This window comes from Blastomyces gilchristii (assembly GCF_000003855.2).
Source record: "Blastomyces gilchristii SLH14081 genomic scaffold supercont1.1, whole genome shotgun sequence".
Classification (NCBI taxonomy): domain Eukaryota; kingdom Fungi; phylum Ascomycota; class Eurotiomycetes; order Onygenales; family Ajellomycetaceae; genus Blastomyces; species Blastomyces gilchristii.
This window is the reverse complement of record NW_003101682.1, coordinates 6,538,390-6,563,496: the sequence shown is the minus strand read 5'-3', so window position 1 is coordinate 6,563,496 and position 25,107 is coordinate 6,538,390. Positions and strand designations below refer to the sequence as shown.

Genomic DNA, 25,107 nt, shown 5'->3' with positions numbered 1-25,107 from the left:
ATCGAAGTCTATCACTATCTATCCACCTATATTCCTATTACTTCCACGTCCAACCAGCGGGAATTGTATTTATTGTTTATACAGTCATCTATCTATCATCAATACCTCTATATCAGATAAATCAGAAATGGGGAGCTGACTGATCTACTCTAATAACAGAACATATACATACATACATACAATACACCAAGAGGATCGAGTGATTGCCCACTTCCAAATTCCAGAAGTTCCCGAGGTCTTGTTCCTGTGTTCCTGTGTAACGTGTAACGTGTGCACGAAGCTGATGGCCTACCTGAATTTTATTTTTTATTTTTATTTTTTTTCTATTTTCATTTTTGGCCTTGTTTCCTAAGCCAGCCTTTGCTGGGAAGAAAACAGGAATGAATAGAAAAGAAAAACAATTGATTTAAAATCAAATCTATCAAATCTAATATACCTCACAACAGGCTGTAATTGCACATGCAAAACGATATGAAAAACACCTCCCCGGACTAAGAGACACAAGCTCATTCGACCTCAAAATGGCAACCGACCCCTATATCGAATCAAAGGGCTCATCTACTATATCATATCTCTATCCTGATCTCCTCTACTATATCTCTCTATCCTCATCCCTCATCTCCACCCCATCACCACGAGCCCGCCTTCTTCAAAAACCGAAACGCCCCTCCTTCTTCTTCCCCGCTCACCTCCTCCAGAAACGAAACAAGCCCCAACTGGCCCGCGAGCTCCCGCACCATCTCAATCGCCCCGCGGATCTCCGGCCCCGTGATGCCCAGATTCCGGCAGCCGAAGAAGTGTCTATTTCCCACCATCATCACAGTAAGAAATTCGTGGACGTTAGCCAAATCATTCTTAACCCCAACGCCGATATATATATATATATATATATCATCAATTAATAGAAAGAAGAATGAAGAATAAATTAAAAAAAAAAAAAAAAAAAAAAAAAAAAAAAAAAAAAAAAACTCACCCCTTCGCCTGCGCCCCAACCACATCCGCCAAACAACACACAAACTCCAGCAACACCGTCTCTCGCCCGTCCAGAATCCGCATCTCAGCCATCAACTCGCCATAGATGCTCGACACCGCGAAATAGCTCAGGTCGCCCGCCGAACTCGCGCTCATCGACGAGAGCACCCGCTCCGTGTGGTTCGCGTAGATCTGCGTGAAGAAGTGCTTGCCGCGTGCGTAGCGGGCCTCAGCGCTCGGGAACGTCAAGAGGCTGCGCAGGGGTTTGTCGGATTTCAGGGTTGTGTGGATGGCTGGCGCGGTGTGGGTGGTGAGCGAGGATTGGAGGGCGAGGAGGCCGTTTATGCCCTGGTTATTTTGGTTGGTTAGGTTTTTTTTTTTTTTTTTTTTTTTTTGTGTGTGTGGGCGGGGGGGGATTGAAATGTGAAGGTTATATATTATCTTATATGATGAACCGTAACAAAGGGGGTGAGGGTTAGGAGGAGTTGGGTGGGTAGGGCAATAAACAAAAAAAAAAAGAAAAAGAAAGAAAAAAAAAAGCTCACCCGAGGAAATCCAACCAGTACACTCGCCTTCAAACAGCTCTCTCTTATCCGTCTCGCAATGCTAAGCTGCCTCGTTGTGGCATCTACTCCCCCAATCTCTCCCTCGCTTTCGCACCGTTGGCTGATATACTTCCACAGCTCGCCCACGGCCGCCTCCTTATGGAAGGCTAGCAACGCAGCGGTCGCGACGATGTACCAGAGCGAATTTACGCCAGTGGCGCTTTGGTCGGGTATAAGCGTGGAGAGGCGGGTGAAGTCGATGCTGCCGGCCCGGCCGCTGGGGGATGTATGTTTTGATGTTTGGTTTGTGGTATCGTTAGTGGTGTTTGAGGGTGATGATGAGGGTGATGGTGAGGATGAGGATGATGATGATGATGGTGATGACGAGGGAGCCGTGGCGGACGAAAAAACGGTTGCTGAGGTCGAACATGATCTCCGATGATGTGTTGCAACACCTTCCCGTGCCCTGGCCGACAGCGAAGGGGAGAAGGGGTTGTGGGCACCACCACTACTACTACCACTACTACTATTCCTTGGTATATGCGCCGCCGATTCTTGTTCTTGTTGTTGCTGTTGTTGTGACGTCAATACTGTCTGCCGTTCTAAATGTCCCCAACCAACAGACACTCGACCCCCAGCAACATCCCCATCTCTCACTCGTGGCTGACGCTGACCGGACGAAAAGGCCATGGCGCATTTCCGGTACAGCGCCATGAGGCTCCGTAGATATTCGTGCATATCGAACTCCTGGAGCGTGCGCGTGCGCATACAGCTATTCGAATGTACGATTGCCTTTCCTGCTACTGCTCCTGCTCCTCCTCCTCTTCTTCTTCTTCCCATAGCAGTAGCAGTAGCAGCTCCAGCCTCAGCAATTAAGCCGCAGCTATTATAAGACCGTGCCGATGCGTAAATAAGTCTGTGTACACGCATAGGCACATGTACATGCACACCATGTACACCATGAAGAGCCGCAGGTGTAGGAGCGGTGGATACAGCATTAATAACAGTAGGAACAGTGCCAAACTGCCTTCCTTGCTGTTTCGCGCCCACGCTCTTTATTAGCCGTGGTGGTAGTGTTGGTAGCAGCTGTAGTAGCCGCCCTCCCCTGGCCGGACGCAACGTCCGAACGAGAGGCGGAGGAGGAAGCATCATAAACAATAATTTTTGGCCGTGAGTGTATAGAACTTCCTTCTCCCGAGTCCCGACCGGAAAGCCGAAGCCAGGAACTTTGCTAAAGGATGAGCCGACCGGCCTGGCTAGCTGGCTAGCTGGCTGGCCTCAACAGGTTTTTGATCGCCAGTAGTTACCCCTTCTAACAAGTCGGGCCCCCGGCCTGGTTTCTTCAAACGCGCATGCACCCCCGAGCGGCACCGACCCCCGCGCGGGCTGAAGGGAGAGAGATAGCTGGAGCTAGCAGCTAGGAGCTGGAGATGGTGAGGGGAGCAGAAAACAATCTAGGGATCATCCATCTGATCCCGCAATCATATCATCATCAGGTCAACAACAATGAATGAATGAATAACGAATAACTAACCGATACGAGCGAATGGCTTCCTTTTTCCTTCCTTCCAATAATTCCCGGAACTAGCTAGCAGCTGCACTGGCCGAACATGTAGTTAAGTTACATGTACATGTACATGTACTCCGTATACATACTTAATTTGTCAGGTCACGTGATCTGGCTTACTAATCCTTCCACCATATAACTTTCCACAAGCTAGCAACCTTTCAATCACACAAGCTTTACACCTTCCACAGGTTATGAGACCTGTTTTGTGCAAAATCACTGCCAATTCGGGATTCCTTGTCAATATAATCATTATTTGAACTACTGCTTCATTCAATACACTTATCAGGAGTTAAAATCATCTTATTCTATCAGTATTGATGCATTTGAGATCTTGATAATTAATAATACTACTACTCACTTAAAAAAAAAAAAAAAAAGAGGCTTGCAGAAAACACATCACATTTGCAAAAAAAAAAAAAAAAAAAAAAAAAAAAAGCAAGAAAAAGAGAATAATATTGACAAGAATTCAATAAATAAATATTAAGATAATGAATTTAATATAATCTCACTTATATATATATTTAGAATCTCATATTCTTTTCACTGATCAGTTGATAATGATAATTCTTTACACTTATACTCTGTCAGTGAACATTCTTCTGAAGTCTTTGAAAGCTTTATTAATGAATACTCTGAAACACTCTCTTGATTTAAAGCTGGTTTAAATACAGCTTCTGATATGATCAGGCTGATCTTCTAATCTACTTAACAGCTTGATAAAGCTGATTCTCATGAAGTTAATAGTTCAGATAAGATAATATCAGATCAACAGATAAAGCATCTTAAGATAATATTTAAAATAAAGAAGAAGAAGTAAAGAGTTCTAGAACTTAAACTATAACTGAAAAAACTCTGTTAACAGAGATTCTTATTCTCTACAGATTAATCACAGAATGTTAATAATTATTCTATTATTACATCAACAGCTTGTACAGTCACATAAGATTCTAATCTTAGTGAAAGATTGAAATTCAATCTTTATAAACTGAATAGCTGTGTTGATAAGACAATCTCTCAATTCAAGAAAGATGTTAAGAATACTGTGAGATTAAACAGTCTAACTAATACATTTAATTACATCACATTGTAAGAGACCTACACTGAATAGATTGATATAATATATAGGTCTTATATAATAAAGAGAAAAACATTAGAGAAGAAAAGAAAAAGAAAGTGTGAAAATTAATAATCAGAGTGAATATTTATACACATATGCAGTGATATACATAGTGAAACTTCAGAGTGAAAGAATAGAGGTTTTTATACATAGTAAAGCTTCAGAGTGAAAGAATAAAAATTTCATAGATTTTCAGCTGAGAATCAGTGACTGAGAATCAGAGTGATAGAAATCTATGAAGTGTAATAAAATAGTCTATATAATTGATTGAGTACAGTCTGCTACATTAGTCTCTCTCTTCTTTCTTAATTATACATAGCTCTTATCAGTCAAGAGCCGTAGTCTCAGATAATGTAAAACTCAGAGTTCAGATTGAGTAATTGTAACTGACTTATTTCACAAGATATTATCAGTCACAGCTGCAGAGTCTCTTATTAAGAATATCTTTAATCTCTCATTCAAGTTTGTTATCTTCTTCTATAATTTCTGACAGCTGTCAGTTGAAAGTCAGTTGAGAAGAGAACAGATCAGTGATAGTACAGCAGAGTAAACTTATATAAAAGATATTATAAATCTCTAATAATATGTTAAGATAATAGTTATAACTGTCTAGAACTTCTATCACTTTATACTTTGTATAATAATAATTCAGTGTGTGAGATGAGCATGTAATCTGTATATTCTTAAAATTCAATTATATTAGATCTTCTATCTTATATTGTTTAATAAGATCTTAATAAACATTGATTCAATCTTCTTAATTCTGTTTAGTGCTTGCTATAAAGACTTCTGCTTAATCACAGACATCTCAGAGTTTTATTACTATATTATCAGTAATCTGAATTAAACTGTGAGAGTTCAGTGTGAAATGTGTGATCTCTAGAAGATTCAGTACTTTTATATAATATTTATATATAAGAAAGAATGAGCTTACATCTGTTGAAACAGCATCTCAGTCATTAATAGTGACTTCAGTGTGTAGAAGAAGATCATATCAATTATCTTATAAGTAGTTATAGAACTTACAGAGATAATTCTTTATAGTCTGAATTATTTATTCTGATGCATTATCAGTCTCAGAGTGATAGACAGTTAACAGATAGTGTATAATCTTGAAAACTTGACAGATTCTTGTTTAAGGAGTACTCATGAATTAACAGCTCTGATCTGATACTATAGATCTCAGTAATTCATACATTTAATAGAATAGACTTCTTAGAAAAGCTTCAGTAACTTGTTCAGTATTTATCTTGTTATAGAGTTTTAATATTACACTCTTACTCAATCAGTTTATGATGATCAGAATATTTCTACAGTTCTTACTCTCAGAGAGATCAATAGTGAAGTTAATTATCATATCTTATCAGATTCTATCAGAGATATTAAGCAGTTTTAACAGATCTTTTCTACAGTTTCTTTATAAGATGATAGAGAAATAATAGTTACAGTTTCAGATGAAACATCTGATACTGTTTAATATCTCAGATCAGTAGAACTTCTGAGAGATTATTCAATACAGTTATTCATAATCTGAATAGCTAGTTATATAAGAGTCATACATCTCTTGTATTATTCAGATGTATAAGAGTTCAGAGTGAGAAACTCAGTATTATTTATAGAATTATAGAGTATTATTATCATTGATTGAATATTCTGAGATATCAGTTCTTATACATAGTTCTGAAGAGAATCAAGGTGCTTCTTAATATACTGCTTCAGTGAGTACTTGAAGAAGTTCATCAGTTTGAGCTGTTACATGCCATAATTCATTCAGTGTAGAAGTTAAGATATCAGTGTCAGTATCAGTGTCAGTGTCAGTGACAGTTCAGAGAGAAGGTGTTCTAATCAGAGAAGTATGTATAGTGTCATAAGTTATTTCATCTTGATCAACTAATATCTTCAGATCTAGAAGCTGATATTCTCAGTTTATTCAACAGATGTCTGTTATATTGAAAGATATATCTTACTCTCATTATAAGAGAGTATCTGTCATCAAGTTCTGACTGCTGAAATAGTAGTGTATTATAAAATGAAAGCAGCTTAAGAACTCAAATCATTATATCTGTTATTTAATGAGTTTGTAGATAGTTGTGAAGTACTTGAGATTCTTATAATCTGTGATTATCTCAAATTCAGAGATACTTCAGAGTTCAGAGTCTCATTCTTCTAGACAGTGTACAATTACAAGAAGTTTCTTATCATAGATCTCATAGTTGCATTCAGTGAGACTCAGTTTCTTAGATATGAAAATGCATGATTATAAGATATCTTCATTATCATATTATAATATAGCTCTCTCTGTAACATAGTCAGAGAAGTCAGCTTTAATAACTATTTCATAATCAGAGTCAAATATCATTAGCAGAGAAGTATTAATAAACATCTTCTTTATCTGTGTAAATACAGCTTTGATATTCACTAATCACTGAAATACTGAGTTCTTTCTGATAAGTTCTGTAAGTGATCTCATAATATCTGAGAAGTTTTACATAAATCACTGATAGAAGTTAGTAAATCTGATAAAGCTTTATACATCTTTCACAGTACATGAAGCTTTTCATTCAAGAATAGCAGAGACTTTCTCAGAATTCATTTGAATTCTCTTGCCAGCTTCTATGATAAAACCTAGATATTTAATACTCTTGATTTCAAAGTCATACTTATTAATATCTATTGATAGTCTTGCTTCTTATAATTATTATAATACTCTTTGTATATGTTCTTGATATTCTTTTCTGAACTTATCAGTGAAGATAAGAATGTTATCAAGATATACAGATACAAATTTATCAAGAAAATTCTGAAGTACTCAGTTAATATACTTCTGAAATGTACTGAGAGCATTGATCAGTTTAAAGAGTGTAACTATTCATTCAAAGAGATTATAACATATTCAGAATACTGTAAGTCATTCATCTTCTTCAGTAATACAGATTTTATAAAACATGATAATAATATCTAGTTTTATAAATTATTGAGCTTGTCTGATGTGAGCTAGAGTTTCATTGATAAGAGATAAAGAATAGTAGTTCTTCTTGATTAATCTATTCAATTCTCAATAGTTCACATAGAATCAGAGTTCTTCATCTGATTTCTTTGCAAAGAGAATAGAAGCTGCAGTAAAAGAGTTACTAATATATATGAATTTCTTATTCAACAGATCATTGAGTGTCTTCTGAAGAAGAAGAAGTTCATCTCAAGACATATTATAAAGAAAGTCTCATGATAACTCAAGATTCTTATCATTTTTCTTTTCTAACTTGATACTGTGATCTACTTCTGAGTCTTATAAAGAGAGTATATTCATAGTGTTATCTTATCAGAAGATATCTAGATATTCATGATATTATTAAGAGAGTTTTGTATGAGAATCTGTTATTATAGTATGAAATAACTTCTCTAGAGCTTTCTTGATATTAGTCAGACTGATAAAATAAATTGTCACATAATTCTGCTATCAGTGATTTTTTCAGTGACTTTCTTTTCAGAGTATTTTATAGACATTGACAGAGATCTGTATCAGATTCATAGTCTTGTGAATATTATCTTCATGAACTCTATCATTGTTAGAGAATATTAAGCTTCTGTTTCAAGTGTTCAATAAGATGTTTTATTCAGATAGTCAGATCAGTTCTAACATAAGATTATAATCAAGATTATTAACTTCATATATATAGGCATCTTCACATTGATGTTCTCTGACATCTATGTTCAACTTTATCATATAACAGATATAAATGTCTTTTGAGTCATCAAATTCTGTGAGAAGTTGAGGTTTTAATAAGAGAATATACTGAAGATTGTAATATCTTACAACTGAAGATTTAATCATTGTATAATGATTAAAAAGAAAGTATTCTCATCTATAATACAGCTGAAACTAGGACATGGCTATTTCAAATCTTATATACAAAGATTTGATGATAGATTTGACTCAATAGAATGCTCATTCTGCAATACAAATGAGAATCCTGAGCATATTGTAATGCACTGTGCATTATACAATAGTCTCAGAGCCAGATTGAAAGAGAAGTATGATCTAAATCAATTAAATATGAGATTCTTATTCTCAACTGAGACAGGAATTAAATACTTAATAGACTTTCTATCAGAAACTCAAGCAGCTACAAGAAAATGGCTAAATTCAGAATTATCTGAATATGAAGGGGGGGAAATCAACCAGATATAGTCTGTTAAAACAGCTATATACTATCTTTTAATAATTTGTTTTGTTACAGTCTTTCTTTACTTTATCTTTTCCTTTCAATTCCTTTCTGTCTATCTATTTAATGTGTCTATCTTTAAGACTATGTTCTCTTTTCCTTTGTCATGATATTGTCAAATGGTTTCAAAATATCAGAAGATGTTAAAACACTGCAATTTGTAAACAGTTTTTGTATTCTGGGCTGGAATTTTCTGATTTTGCATATCTGAAATTGATGAATGTATAATAGTTAACTTTACAGATATAGGAAAAACCCTGAGAACTAAAAGTTCTCAGGTAGATGTCATAGTCTCTGACTGCATACATCTATAATTGAAGAATAATAATAATAATAATTGTATAATGATATAGACTGCTGTCTATCATGGCTTTTATATTATATATGTTATCAATCATAGTAGATATAAGAATCATGTTCATTGTTATTTTCTCTTTAAATTATTATCATTCAATCTCTTCAAGCTTCTGTTTACAAATTTGAACAGAAGCTAATCTTTTCCCTGTTTTATTGAGACATTCTCATAGTTATCTTCTGAATTCTTCTCTAATATAATGTGATTGACATGAACAGGCACTGATTCATTCTTTGAGTGAGAAGATATATAGACTGATTGATAGTTAAAAGTAATATACTCTGATCAGTTACAGTTGATGTATACTTCTCATTGATATTAATTAGTGACTTCTTCAGAAGTGATCTCAGAGACTTAAAAGCCTGTTCAGACAGTGAAGACTCTTGCTTATATATAGACATTTGAGTCTACTCAGTTCATAGCATCTGCATCATTGTTGTTATTTCTCAGTGCAGGTGTATAAGTGACTGAGTTATTTCTCAGCACAGGTGTGTGAGTGTAACATCTTCTATCACTATTCTGTATACTCTTGAGCTTGATAAGACAGTTGTTCAATGTTTAAAGCTGTGTGCAGAAGTCTTCATAAGTTAAGTCTTCATTTACACTTATAAGAGTCTGTAAGAGTTTGAAAGTTAATATCTTCTTAAGCATACTAATCTTTATTCAATTCTCTCAAGATTGATTATCTACTTCTAAGATTTTAATGTCAAAGTCAGAGATGAATGTTGTAAGAGAAGTATTTCTCTATCAGATGCTCTGTAATCAATCTAACACTTTCTATTGCATGACAGTGTCTTAGAACAGAATATTAAGATGTTTAATGATATTATCAGATATTTATAACACTGATTCACATGCTTTTATTCATGAATAAAACTTCTGTTTCATACAATTCTTTAATCATTCATTGATATATCAATCTTGATTGATTAGTGAACTGATGATATCTTTATTCACACTCAGTTTCATAAGCACTTTCATTCTTCATAATGAGTAGAGAGTGAGATCAGAAGTATTGAAATATACAGAAGTATCTAAGTATTCTTTCAGCACTTTTATATTCAATTCTGTAAATATTGAAATTGTATAAGTTTCTTATTATAATAATTATTGAATCTCTTTATATTAATATTATTAAGTTGCATGCATATCAGCTATTTATTATTATTATAGTTTCAACATTACTCAGAGTCACTGTGACACTGTGTCTATACTTATATTTAAGAGTTCTCTCATACTATTATTAGACATGATTATATTATTTATTAAATATATGATATTCTGTGAAATCTGAAGAAGTGTAATCATATGAATATCTTATATATCTGAGTGTTAGAACTCTCAGATCTTTCACTGATATTCTCTTATAAAATCTTATTACAGAGTCAGAGTAACTGATGAGCAAGCTTCTATCTGAGAACTCAGTATTCACTTTAACTGATTATTTCTCTTTCTTACACATTGTTACATGTTCAGATATTTCTCAATAAATAATCATTTCTAATGAGAAGATAATACATAAATAATTGTTTCTAATAAGAAGATGATGAATGTTTTTCTAGTGTAAGAGATCTACACTGAATAGATCAGTATAATATATAGGTCTTATATAATAAAGAGAAAAATGTTAGAGAAGAAAAGAAAGAGAAAGTGTGAAAATCAGTGATCAGAGTGAATATTTATACACATACATGATGACATACACAGTGAAACTTCGGGGCGGAAGAATAGAGGTTTTCATACATAATGAAGCTTCGGGGCGGAAGAATAGAAATTCCGTAGATTTTCAGCTGAGAATTGATGACTGAGAATCAGAGCGGTAGAAATCTGTGAAGTGTAATGAAATAGTCTATATAATTGATCGGGCGCAGCCTGTCACACACATGAAGCATCTTCATGAAAGTGAAACTGATTGATACACAGTGTTAATATATAATAGAGAAATGACAGACTCAGAATTCTCTATAAAGAGATAAGAAATAAGCATCATTCTGAGATATCAGAAATCAGTGACTCTATACATTCATCTCAAACTTCTTAAGTGCAGGTATCAGATCATGTTTCTTCAAATATAATGAAAATTAAATTACTTATATTCTATGAAATGCAATTGAACAGAAATACTCTGTTCTCAAAACACAGTTATACTGTGAGACAGTTCTGAAATTTATATTACTTAATAATACACAGATTATCAATCTACATACATTCTTTAATAAGTTTCAGTCTGTTATTATAAAATTGAAGATAATGAATACTTTCTTCTCAGATGTATAAATATTTAATATCTTCTATTCAGTTCTACTCAACAATTGAAGAGATTAGATTCAGAAGAAGATAGAGAAGATACAGAATTTTAAATTCACAGCTGTGATATTAAATGTTGATCTTCTCATGAAGAAGATTCACTCACAGCTTAATTCTTCAAAAGATAAAAAGAATTCATAGAATATAGATTCTGTGATCAACTCAGCTACAATAGATACAATAATCACTAAATCTATCAATTCTAATAATAGTAATACATTGAATTCGGCCTGTGAAGACTGTACTGAATATGATTGTAATAGTACTCAAGAGAGCTTCTGAAATCATCAGAGATCAAACAATTCATCTACATATTCTGAATGTGAGAGATCTCACTTTGATATTTATTGATTAATCAATTCAGACAGTGCTTTAGATAATTGAAGAATATACAATACTGTGAGAATAAAGAAATTCAAGAAAAAGAAGAAAAAGAATAATAGTAAGAGTAGAACTTAACTATTTATTATAGATGAATCAAAGATCTATCAGATAATAAATCTCACAGAGATAATTAATGTATCAGTCTGTTTCATGAAACCTCACAAGAATTCTCTCACTATATGAAATAGTGACACTGAATGTCACATAGTAAGTGATAGATTATAATTTTCAGAACTTATAGCAATCAATAATTCAACAGTTTAAGTGACTAATAAGACTATTCTGAAGGTTCAGAGTGTCTAGACTGGCCGCCGGGACTATGAATTTCACATTTAGTCTCATTTGATCTGATCTCATTCATTTCTTAGCATGAATCCCGCTGGGACTAGTTATTAAAAAAACATACAAAGTGACTCTATATCAGATCTTAAAATGAAATCATGACTTGAAAAAAATGAGAAAGTGATTTCATTTGATCTTATTTAGTTTCATTCTTAGCATAAAGTTACTATTTTTAGACATTTTAAGGTTTGTTTTAGACTATTTTTAATTTTTTAAAAAGTAACACTTTTTGATAACACTTAAATGAGATTTAAAGTCATTTAAAGCAATAAAAATAATTTAAATTGAGAAGTGAAAATCATGATCTTATTTGAAAAATGTGATAAGAGTAGACAGTAAGTCTCACTGAAACAGTATGAGACTACTATCTAATGTTAAAACTGTGTAATGAGATCAGTTGAATTGATAATGAGACTATTAAAAAATCTGATTCTGGTTTCAGACACAGTTACACAGTCAGTCTAAGAGTGTCAGCACTGCATTTATCTCAGTGAGTAAAAGATTGATAGAATTTAATCATGTATACTATATGTCAGAACTATCTGCAAATCTGATCTCTGCTAAGCTTATAAAATATCAGAGCTATATTTACTGTAATATACAAGTTAATACTGAAAACTACTTTGAGTTTCTATTATCTATTAATAGTGATATCTTCTACATCAATCTGTCTCATAATAACATTTACATTCTATCTGACAGCTCACTGACATTTCATGAAATAACAAATAATCTGATGTATAAAGCAGTGACATATGTAACTGTTCTGAAATTAAAGATAATCTCAACAGATTATAATCTGAATGCTGAGTCTTTGAGACTATTCAGCTGTGAGAAGGTTGAACAGTTAATCAACTCTAAGAATTCAGATACTGATTTCTTTATTATCTCATCTTTATCTTGATTATCTACAGTTCTTCCGAAACAGCTTTTGATAAATGAGTGACATTGTCAACTTGATCATATCAGTGAAAATAGTATATTAAAAGTAATCAGAGATCTGTGATTTGATATTATTATTATTAATCTGAAAAAATTATCATTCTGTTTCATATGTGTCAAGACTAAACAGAAATGCACTTTCTACAAGAATTTCACATCATATCATGCCATCTGCAAGGTCTTGAAGATTTGAATAAATATATTCAGTGATGATAAGACTCTTGAAACTGAGAATGATATATTATCTTACACTGATAAGAAGCTTGTAATAATGATTACAGATGATGTTATCTGAATAAGATGAATATTTCTATTAAAATGTAAGAATAAGATGTTAAGATATCTACAGATCTTTAATCAATTCATCAAGAATCTGCTGAGATATAGCATTGCAATCATTCACTCAGATTATAAAGAATTGAATTTGAATACAGTCACAGCATATATACTCAGTGAAGAAATAAAGTGAGAGCTGACTCTCTTTTATACTTCATAGTAAGATGAAGTATCTGAATAATTAATCAGTTTGATCATTGAGAAGTTCTGATCACTATTAATAGATTTCTCTGCTCTGAAGAAGATGTGAAGTAAGATGGTTATTACAGTCACAGAGCTGCTTAATCTTATATCAATCTCAACAATATTGTATAAGAGCTCTGAAAATACAAAGCTGATTACACTGTATGAGATCTGACTTAAAGCTCTATCTTCTGCATGCAGTATTCACTGATGAGGTTGTAAAGCATTCTTGAAGATAGTTCTCAAGCTCATTAATAAGATGACTTCTCATTTCAAAGAGTTGATTTTTATGAGATATAATAATTTTATTAATTATAGATTGATGAACCTCTTCAACAGGTGTTTATACATATTAAAAGATATTATCTTTCAGAAGAATCTTCATCTTACTGATTCATTGATACTTATAACACACAATCTGAAGATTCTACTCAATATGACCTGTAAAGCAGCTGCAGTGATTTCTTTGATAATATCAGATTTACTTACTGCAACAATTTCTTCAGCAATTTCTGATTCATCAATTGATAATCTGTTCATTGATAAGAAAATTCAATCTGAGTGTTCATTATTTCTTATACTCACTAATAATTAGTGAATTGACTATAATATCTCTGTGAAAATATCTGTCTTTTTAGTGCAGAATACATTGAACTTCTCAGAACTCACAGTTGAATCTGATAACTCTCTGACATTTACAAGAGATATCACTACAGTGAGAGAAGCTTCAGTGAGAGATAGTCTTAAAGACTTATCTTTCAATTCTGAGATTGCTGCACTTCTGATTCTGAAAAACCTCATATATATTAAAACTTCTATGAAATGAAAATATTATTACAAGGTCTGTGTTAAAGAGATTAACTGTTTGAAACAGATAGAGATCTGATAACTGATAGAGAGAACATCATAAATGAGTATTCTTCACAGTCAATGAGTATTTGATAAAAAGTTCAACAATATAAGTGAGATTATCTGCTATAAGACCTGCTGAGTTGTCTGTGAAAATCATTAATAGAAGAGAGTTAATTACTTAAGAATCTTTATATCTGTTGTCTCTGCATTTATCTCTTGAGCTCTTATAGTGATCTTAGCATTCTGGGAATAATATGTTCTACAGATTGATATGATGACTGCTTTTTTAAATACTCAGCTTTCTGCTGATGAATGAATATATATGAATCAACTTACAGAATTCTGTGAAGACTGTGATGATCTTGTGTATGAGTTGATGCAGAGACTCTATGATCTTAAGCAAGTAGCACTCTTATGATATGAGAAGCTGTGAAAGATACTATTATACTTCAGCTTCTGTGTCAGTCTCTATAATGTCAGACTATTTATTCATGATGAAAGACAGATCTATATAATTATCTATGTGAATAATGTCTGTCTCTACAGTCTGAAGATTGATAATCTGAACTGAGTCAAAGCTGAAATCACTGCTAATTATGAGATCAAGAATGTAGAGAATTTCAATCACTATCTAGAAATGAAGATTAATAGAGATTTAACTTCATTGATATTTTCTCAATCTCTCTTTATAAGAAATCTTCTGAAGAAGTTCTTAATGAATAACTGTCATTCTATATTCACTTCTATAGAGAAAAATGTTGATTATATGAATAATGATGAGAAACTGATTGTATACACAGCAGAATTTATTCTATGATTCTATTAATTTAGTATTGAATCTCTGTAATATCTAGCATTTAATACATATTCTGATATAAGCTTTGCTGCAGAATTTCTTGAATAATTCAGCTCTCAGCCTACATCAAAGAACTGAGCTGTATACAAGTATATACTCTGATATCTACAGAGTTCAATCAATGAGAGTATAATTTATCACAGAGATGCTGAAATTGAATCTGTAATATACACAGATACTGATTGAGTCAGTAGAGATTCAGAATCTTGTTCAATTATCAGTTATATCATCTATATAACAGATGACTCTGTTGCATGACAGAGCTGTCAGTAAATAGAGGTCTTCAAATCATTAACAGAGGCTGAATATATTGCATTCTCTGAGACTGTATATAAGCTTATCTGTCTCTGAGAGCTTCTAGAAGATGCTGAATTCATTTCATCTCATCTCAATAATCTGAATACTGATGATTATCTCATTCTCATCATAGTCAATGATCTGACTTATACAATTCATACTGATAATAAGTCTGTTATAGAGCTATTCTCTTCTGAAGCAATTTCACACTGCTTAAAGTATATAGAGGTCTGTTTTCACATTCTTCAGTAAACTAACCGTGTGACTGTGTCTGAGATCAGAATCAGATTTTTTGATAGTCTTATTATCAATTCAACTGATCTTATTACATGATTTTAACATTAAATAGTAGTTTCATACTGTCTCAGTGAGACTTACTGTCTACTCTTATTACATTTTTCAAATGAGATTATAATTTTCACTTCTCAATTTAAATTATTTTTATTGCTTTAAATGACTTTAAATCTCATTTAAGTCTTATTAAAAAGTGTTACTTTTTAAAAAATTAAAAATAGTCTAAAAAAAACCTTAAAATGTCTAAAAATAGTAACTTTATGCTAAGAATGAGACTAAATGAGATTAAATGAGATTATCTTCTTATTTTTTTCAAGTCATGATTTCATTTTAAGATCTGATATATAGTCACTTTACATGTTTTTTTGATGACTAGTTTCAATGGAATTCACATCAAGAAATGTATGAGACTAGATTAAATGAGATTAAACATGAAATTCATAATCTCAGCAGCCAGTCTATTCTTCAGAATCTCATTTACAAGAATAAGATATTTATTTGATATGTTTCATCTGCTGAGAATGCAGTGAATGAGCTTACTAAATCACTTGAAACATTGAAATATATGTGTTGAAAAGAGAATATAAAGAAGATAGAGAGATAGAGGGATAAAAAATAATATATCTCATGACTGGTTTTTCATTACTACACATTTTCCAGTCATTTTTTATATCTGTACTTGATTTGAAGGCGAATTTTGTATATAGCATCGTGTATAGTTACTCTGGTGAGTGAGGGTGTCAGGTCACGTGATCTGGCTTACTAATCCTTTCACTATATAACTTGTTGAAGGTCCTGCGGTTGGTCAGCCCTTCTATCAGCAGGCGCTGGTGATGATTGAGCTCTTTTGCCTCAGTAGCCTACATAACTTTTCACAAGCTAGCAGCAATCTTTCAATCACACAAGCTTTACACCTTCCACATAATTGTTGGCCCTTACGGCCGTTGCGGTTAGCGATCCCACTAGATCACGTGACTCACCACTATATTATGTTCTTGTAGATAGATCTATCAATACACAACCTTCAACTATTCTACAGATTATAGCCTGAATAGCATGTTTTTCTTTTTAGAATGTTGTATCAACATTTTTTAACACAGATAGTTCACCTTTTTTGAAAAGACTTTCACTCTTTATTAGAGATATTTCATTTTCTCTGAATCTGCTGATCAGTAGATTCATATACTTTATATTTTTTTTTGAGAAAGTGTGTTCTTCATTGTGAAGAATATCACTTTTTTTTTACACATCTAGAAGAAGCAGAGTCATCTTAATATAAGTGATATATCTGTTACTTCAGAGTTCAGCTCAAGGCTCAGAATCACACACTTTACTAGATGACTCATTGATAGAATAATCACTCATTATGAGAAAGCTCCTGACTTGCAAGATGAGACTGAGATCAGTTTTCACCAGAGTATGAAATTTGATGATGAGATAACAGAGAAACTTCAGAACAAAGAAAAGCAGAGTTAATATTCATCTACAGAATCTGTTCATTTCAACTCATTAAATTCTCTATCATTTCTTATCTCTGAAATGCTGACTTTTAATAATGATTCAAATCAATCTATCTATTACACTGCAGGCAATCTTATGAATCTTATACAGATAATGCTACAGAATCAAATGACTGCAGCTGAAATCACTTAACATCTCACTACATCTGTCTCTGTATATGTAAGAATAAGTGCTCGCAGGCGATTATTCGGGTGTTTGCAGCTTGGCATGATATGTACTGTTAACTACTAGAAGTATTCATGGTAGAAAGATAAAATGTAGGAATTAAATGTATAATAGCATTCAAGCTGAGTTGTGAATAGTATTCATGAACTCCAGTCTATATAGTTGTGTGTAGCCAAGGGCCGCTAGCTCTATTGATTATATAAGAGATAGAAATAGAGATAAAGAATCTGTAAGAAGTGAAATTTCTTACATACTCTCTTCTCTCTAAGACTTTGTCTGTGAAGCCTTTCACTGAGTGACTTCATAGAATCAGCTCAGCACTGCAGTGATACTCACTAAAAATCCTTCACATCTATAAAAAAATCTCAGTGAGGAAAAATCTCTTGTTATTATAAAGAGAAAAGAGTCTGTCACTCAGTTTCTTATTCTGCAAGATTCTTTGTAATCTACAGATTCTTCTCTGACTATCATGCAGATTCATCTCACATCTTTCATATAAAAGAATTTCAGTTGACTCTCAATCATTTTCATAAGATTCTTGTGTGATTATTACACAGATTTATCTCACAGATGAATCACTTTCTGTGAGATCATTCTCATTAAAGAGAAACATTTATGAGTTAATCTTTCACTTATTCTTATAAATCATTGTTCTTTAACACTGTAGAATTGTGAGAAATTTTTCATTCTTTCATTAACTCTGTAGAATTGTAGAATTAAGATGTTCACAGTCTGCAATCACTCTTTATAGTTATATAGAAAGATTCAGGCCTGCAATTCACAATCACTCTTATTTACTAGAGTAATCTGACTGTTTCACAGAATCACTCACAGTGTAAGCAAACCTCTCTAGAGTAGTATAAATATCCCAGATCTGTTCACAGAATCTCATCTTCTTTTCTCTTTTTCTATAACAGCTCTTATTCTTATAAACTGTGAGTATTCTCATTCATCTGTGAAGTGTTTTCACTCAGATGACAGAGAGAGAGTGTTTCTGATAATATTCACATATTAATTCAAGAACTTCTCAAGAATAAAAATTTTTCAATTTCAATATCTTTGTAACAATGTCTGATCACTGCTGAGCTTCTTATAAGTATTCTCACAACTTCTCTGATTGCTTTTTATCAGCTGATGAAGCAGAGATGTCACTGCTCATGATCACATCTTCATTTCCTTCAGCTCTGCCACTGCACCTGATCTTCAGGCCAGCGGCCAATCCCCTGCCTCTTCCAGACCAGCTTCTGACTCTAAGCAGCACAGTCTCCTTCTTTGCTGTAAGTCTTCTTATAAGTAATTCCTTACAGACTCTAGCTAACAGTTCTTACAAAGCTTCTGATATTGTCAGTGTCTCCTGCAGTTCTGCAGACCTACAATCACTTTTTCTCTGCTCACACAATTTCTGACCAGACATATGCAAATATACCTAGGTTTTCTATCAATGATTCTCACACTGCAGCACATTTCCATAATTTCATTGTCAATGAGAGATGAGTCTCTGAGTATCTGCAAAATCTGAGTAATCAAGGTAATGCAAATGTTATAAATTCATGACAGAAGTTGACCTGAACAGATAAGCCTTCTCTTCATATTTCAATTATTTCCAGGCTGAATACTTCAGCACAACTGAAGAAGCAGACACAGCTTCATAAGAGATATCTGATCACACATGCAGACAGCCAGCTCTCAAGATTCTGTCACAACTATACATACTCTGATATTCAGCTTCTCTGAAGTCTGTGCATTTCTGACAGCTTTTATGTCAAATGTAATAATTGTCTGTACTGCAGACATAATGCTTCCTGCTTCTTTGAAGAAGAAAATTGATAGTTGTGAGAGAATTGAGTGTTACAGATAATGAGAATATGAGTTTGAGTTTTCTTTGTTTTTTCTTTATTGATCTTCAAATTGTATTCACAGCCCTGTTTATTTTCTTGTTTTTTAGCTTTAATAAGAATATAATTTCTTCTTTCCTTGTATACACTGCAGACTGTTTATCTCAGTAGAAACTCATCATCTTATAGACTAGAGTTTACAAATGACAGTGTTAATGTCTTTATTATAACCAGGTTCTTAGTAAAGACTGCATCATTCTGACTTATCAGAATTCACAGTATAAAAGTCATGTCTTAGCTTCTGCAGATATCTTATCTGTCTGAATAATTCTTAAGTGAACTTATTCATCTTATCAGAATACTCTTGTCACTGAATCTTGAATCAGAGCTTACAATCTCACTTCTCTGAGTTAATAATTTCTTTGACCTGATATTCTCTTTCACTCTCTAGTACTTTATAAACAGAGTGATGAGTCACAGAGTTCTCTTCTGAGAATTCCTTATATTTGTGAAGTAAAGAGACATGAAAAACATTGTATATCTATAACTTAGATAACAGTTTCAATCTGTAGAACTGTAAACTAACTTTCTTCACAATCTTATAAGACTCTGTTCACAAGAGATTCAGCTTCTTACTAGATCTTCATATAGTAATATTTTCTAGACTTAGTCAGACTCTATCATCTTTCTTGAAACTCTTTATAATATACTTGAAGTCATAGTATCTCTTCTGATACTCTTGAGTCTTTCTCAAGAATTTACAGACTTTCTCTCAGATCTTCTGAATTCTCTCAGCCTGTTCACAGATATCACTACACTCTATAGTGTACTCTCGCAGGTTTATCAAGATTATTCACAGATGAGTCTCAGTGAGCATCTCAAAGAGGGTTTTATCTGTGCTAACATATTTTAAGTTATTGTATATAAACTCTGTAAGTAATAATCAATACACTCAGTCATTCTGATTATAATTGACAAAGTATCACAGATACTGTTTCAATATACTCATCAGGCATTCTATCTGATCATCTATCTGTTGATGAAAAGTCATGCTTAGATCTCATAAAATCTTCAGTATAGTTATCAGATCAGATCAGAACTCTTCTGCAAAGATTAATCCTCTATCTAAGACAATATTCACAGACAATTCATGCAACTGAATCATATCACAGACAAAGATATGAGTTAAATTCTTTGACTTCAAGTTCTTGCAGGTGAGTATAAAGTGTGCTATTTTAATGAAGTGATTCACTATCATCAGCACACTGTTAAAGCAGACATCATATATGTCCTTGCTTTCAGAGAGGCTCATAAGAGCATTCATTTCTAGCTGTTTTCAAGGTTTTCACAGAATGAGTAGAGAAGTAAGTTCTTTATATAATCTGAATCACACTATCTGTGAACTCTGATAAATAGTATAAGAATTCACTATCTTCTTTATAAGTTCTTATATCTTCAGTCAGAAGTATTTTCTTACAAGCAACTTATGAGTTCTAGTGTCTGTAAAATGACTTACTAGAGAAGAGTTATAATACCTTTTAATAAGTTCTATATATAGAAACTTATTCATAGGTATATAAATTCAGCTATCTCTTTATAAGAGACTATTTAAGTCTCTTCAATTCTTTATTTCTGCAGGATTGATCTCTGCTGTAAGCAGTTTTTAAATATACTGAGTATATTCATTCTTCAGTTACAGTTCAGACAATCTGAATAGAAGATCTTATAAAGACTTATACTCTGTTTTCTCTTATATCAGGTCTTTTACAGTGCTTCTCAAAGTCTATAAATTCTTCAGATTATAGATATTCTCTTCAAGAATTCTTATAAAGATCTTCAGAGTGTTGACTCTCAGTGTTATAAGAAGTAGTTATACAGGCTTCTTCTCTCTCTCTCTTCTCTTCTCTTACAGAGAATTGAGAGACTTTTCAGTCAATCTCTTTGCAACACTCAGTTCAAGCATTCTGTAAAGCTTTTCTGTCTTCTCTAGTCTCTCTGTGTCTGTCACTCTGATCTTCTTAACATAGTCTGACCTGTAAGAGAGTTCATTCACTGAGTTCTTAGTTCTCTTAATATATTCTATCTTGAATCAGAACTCACTCAGTCTCTGAGCTCAGTGAATCTGTCATTATAAGAGTTTCTTGATTAAAGTAAACTGTTACAAGCTGTTATAATCAGTTCTAACAGTAATCACTGTTATAAGATTCTTAAAGTAGTAATATCAGTGATAGAAGAATTCTACTATTGTAAGAAGCTTCTGATCATGAATATCATAGTTGATCTCTGTAAGTTACATCTTCTGTGAGAAAAAGGCCACTGAAACCCAGTTCTCATTTAACTGTAGTTGTGAGACTATTTCTGAAATCATAAAGAAGAAGATATCTGTCTTCAATCTGATTAAGAGTAAGAGATTAAAGTGAAACAGTATCACTGCATTCATGAATACCTGTTTTAATCTTATAAAGACCTCATGAGCTTCTGAGATAAGAAAGTTCTCACAGTTCTCTCTTCTTAATAATCTTTTCATTCTCTGTTCATAGAATGACTTCTTCTTATTTTCACTCTTCAGCATGTCTGTAAGAGTCAAGAAGATTCTTGTAAATATAAAGATAAACTGTCTATAGAAATTCACAAAGCTCAGAAAGATCTGAATCTCATGAATACTAGTTAACTTCAGTCATGATAGAATAGTCTCAATCTATGAAGATTTCATCTGAATATTATCTACAGTGATTACATATTCTAGGAAATTAATTCAGCAGATACTGAAGTTACACTTTGTGAGCTTAATATACAGTTCTGTCTTATCTAAGACCTTCAACACACTTCACACATGCTCAGTGTATTCTTTCTTCTTCATAAAGTATATTATCACATCATTCAGATATATTACTATGAAGACATTCAGATATATATGAAGTATTTTATTAATAAAAGACTGAAATGCTGTGAGGACATTAGTCAGATCAAAAGACATTACTAGATATTCAAATAATCTCAGTACAGTTTTAAAGACAGTCTTTCATTCATCTTCAGACTGTATTCACAGCTGTGTATATGTATTAATTATATTCAGTTATGTGAATATGACAGCTTCTGTAAGACAGTTGATCACATTCTCAATCAGAGACAGAGAATAGCAGCTCTTTATTATCTTGAAGTTCAGGTCATAATAATCTATACACAATCTGAGATCTTCATTCTTCTTCTTTATAAATATCACAGAAGCTTTCACAGAGGTCTGTGAAGATTGAATAAAGTTATTCTTCAGATTCTTCTTTATATAGATTTACAAGACCTCTGTCTCATGATGAGAGAGTTTATAGATTAATTCTCAGAAGAGTTTCTACTCTTCTATTAAATCTATTATCAGATTCTTCTCACAGTGAGAGAGAAGCTCAGCTGTCTTTACTGAGCTGAATATCTCTGTAAGATCTCAGTATTTCTCTGATATCTGAAGCTCAGTTTTCATAATCATAAGATTCTCAGATACTTATAAAGTCATTATATAGATGAGCTTGTCTTCTCTAATCAACTCTGCAGCATTAACTGATTCTATCTTTATAAGTAAGTCTGTCAACACTGATCAGAAGTATAAACCTGACTTGTAGACAGCTATATATGAATTGTGTCTTTGAAGTTATATAAGTCTCAAGTATATATTATCTACAATATTCATAATAATCACAGTTTCTGCAAATCTTCTCCAGATTTCAGAGAGATCTTGTAATTCAAAGATAACTCTTATAAGTCTCTCAGCTCTCAGGTCTGAGTTCTCATACTCTGCTTATTACAAGAGTAGATTCTCAGTCTTCATCTTTCAGCTCATTTACTCTGTAAGCTTTAGAAACATCACAGTGATCTGAGATTCTGAGTTCATCAATACTTTTCATACTTATGAGACAGCAGCACTGCAGTACAGTCTCTCTCTGTAAGTAAGTATTTTCATTGAAGAAGTAACAGATTCAGATGTCAGCTTCAAGACTCTTAAGAAGGCTGTTGCTGACTCTGTTCATGACTTCTTAAATTTCTATTTTAATTTGTCTGAACAGTTTGTGTGAAGATGTTCTAATTTAGAATAGATAAAGTAGAGTCTCTTTTCCTTAGTCTCTCTATTATACACTCTGTTTACAGAAGCTTGTAAAGCTCTTTCTCTCTGCTCAGCAGTCAGATATGAATCTCTCTATATCTTATCATCTTTTTCTAGCAAATCTGTTCTCTGTTGTTCTGACTCTCACAGAGTCAGTTGATGATTTACTCTCTGCAGATCTGTAACTCTCACAGTGATTCATAAGTAGTGAATGAGAGTTATCAGTTTCTTCAGAGTCAAGAACTTAGAGTCTTACTCAATGAGCTTGTTCTGCATATCTTTATTCAGTCTCTTCATAAATATCATTATTTAGGTCTTGTTTCAGAGCCCTGTTTTCACAGATCTCAATTTATATCACAATTTCATGAAGTACTGTGAGTAGTCTTTATCAGATTCTTCATCTCTTTTTCTAATATTGATAATTACAGCTCAGGTATTCTCTGTTCAGCTCATGAAGTCTCTTAACTTATTCTCTAAATAGATCTTGAGAACAGATCAGTGAAATCTCTCATGATTATTCTCTAGATAATTCAGCCAGTCCTTGACTTCAGTGTAATAGAGGCCTGTTATCATGTAGATGACAGCTTCTTCATCTTTCATATCACACAGTCAGGCTTGTAAGTCAATTTCAAATACAAACTCACAAAAGCTTTTATAGATTATGATTCAATAAGTGGCCTTAAGTGATCACAGCTTAAGAAAGTTTCTTTTCAGTTTATAGATATCTCTGAAGATCATATCTAGAGACTCAGTTCAAGAGTGTTTACAGACAGTAAGCATTTCTTGTAGAAAAATAGCTTGATTTTATAAGAGATGCTCAAGAATGTTCTTCACTGAGATTGATTTATTCATGAGTTCAGAGAGTTCCTCTGTCACAGATGCAGAGAATGATGTCTTATAAGTAATTAATAAGTTCTCTGAGACTTCTTCTATGAGAGTTATTCATGATTCAGGTGGCTGCTTCTGAGTGTCTGCAGTAGGGTTTACAGGGATTGAAGCATATAAGTTTCTAGTTCTTTCAGTCATAACAGGCAGTTGCTGACTGACTGAGCTTGAAATGTAAGAATAAGTACTCACAGATGATTATTTGAGTGTTTGCAGCTTGACATGATATGTACTGTTAACTACTAGAAGTATTCACAGTAGAAAGATAAAATGTAGAAGTCAAATGTATAATAGCATTTAAGCTGAGTTGTGAATAGTATTCATGAACTCCAGTCTATATAGTTGTGTGTAGTCAAGGGCCGCTAGCCCTATTAATTACGCGAGAGATAGGAATAGAAGTAAAGAATCCGCGAGGAGCGGAATTTCTTACAGTATAAAGAGACACTATAAGAAATGAGTTACAGAAATATCAGAAGAAAGTCAAATATACACTAGATATTAAATCAGTGATTACATTTAATGACTCTAATTATGAAGTCTGATATATTAATATATTGACTGATGCAGAAGTTATTAATGAAACTGACATTCTATTAAGAACTTAATGAGAATTCTCTTTTACATATTATATCAACTCTGAGAAGTGAAGAATCTGTTTCAAGTCTCTATATAGATGTATGCTATCAAGTCTTGTTGAAAACATTTAAATTACTATTGAAATCTTGAAAGCTGATAATACTGCAGCTCTGTAAGACAAGATTAACATTGAATATGTAATATCACTGATAGAAGAATAAGTTAATATCTTCAAGAAATTGATAAAATTATAAGTTAAGAAGAATAATTATCTTATTTTTCAGAGATATTTTCACTATATTATTATCTGTCACAAGAAGCTCTGTCAGAGCACTGAGAATGTATATTATAATCTTTTCCTCAACAATCTACAAGATTATCAAAGATCATTTGTCAAGACATATTTGAATGAGTTTTTCTTCACTGATCAGAGACTCATTGTCAACATTGATATCAATGA

The 25,107-nt window shown here is 32.8% G+C and overlaps 2 protein-coding genes across 2 annotated transcripts; one reads left to right on the top strand and one right to left on the bottom strand.

Annotated features, from left to right (window-relative positions):
- Nucleotides 1–320: 320 nt before the first annotated feature.
- On the bottom strand, nt 321–3,179 carry BDBG_00692 (uncharacterized protein). The gene is made up of 3 exons (XM_002629400.2): nt 1,518–3,179; nt 974–1,320; nt 321–801 (listed from the first exon to the last, which is right to left on the bottom strand). Exons 1-3 carry the CDS (start codon nt 2,667–2,669, stop codon nt 630–632), a joined length of 1,671 nt encoding a protein of 556 aa, XP_002629446.2. The 5' UTR covers nt 2,670–3,179; the 3' UTR covers nt 321–629.
- Nucleotides 3,180–18,418: 15,239 nt separating this feature from the next.
- On the top strand, nt 18,419–19,420 carry BDBG_16173 (uncharacterized protein; the record flags this gene model as incomplete). The annotated part of the gene is made up of 4 exons (XM_031724177.1): nt 18,419–18,538; nt 18,569–18,620; nt 18,941–19,029; nt 19,331–19,420. 4 exons carry the CDS (start codon nt 18,419–18,421, stop codon nt 19,418–19,420), a joined length of 351 nt encoding a protein of 116 aa, XP_031575962.1.
- Between the last annotated feature and the right edge of the window lie 5,687 nt (nt 19,421–25,107).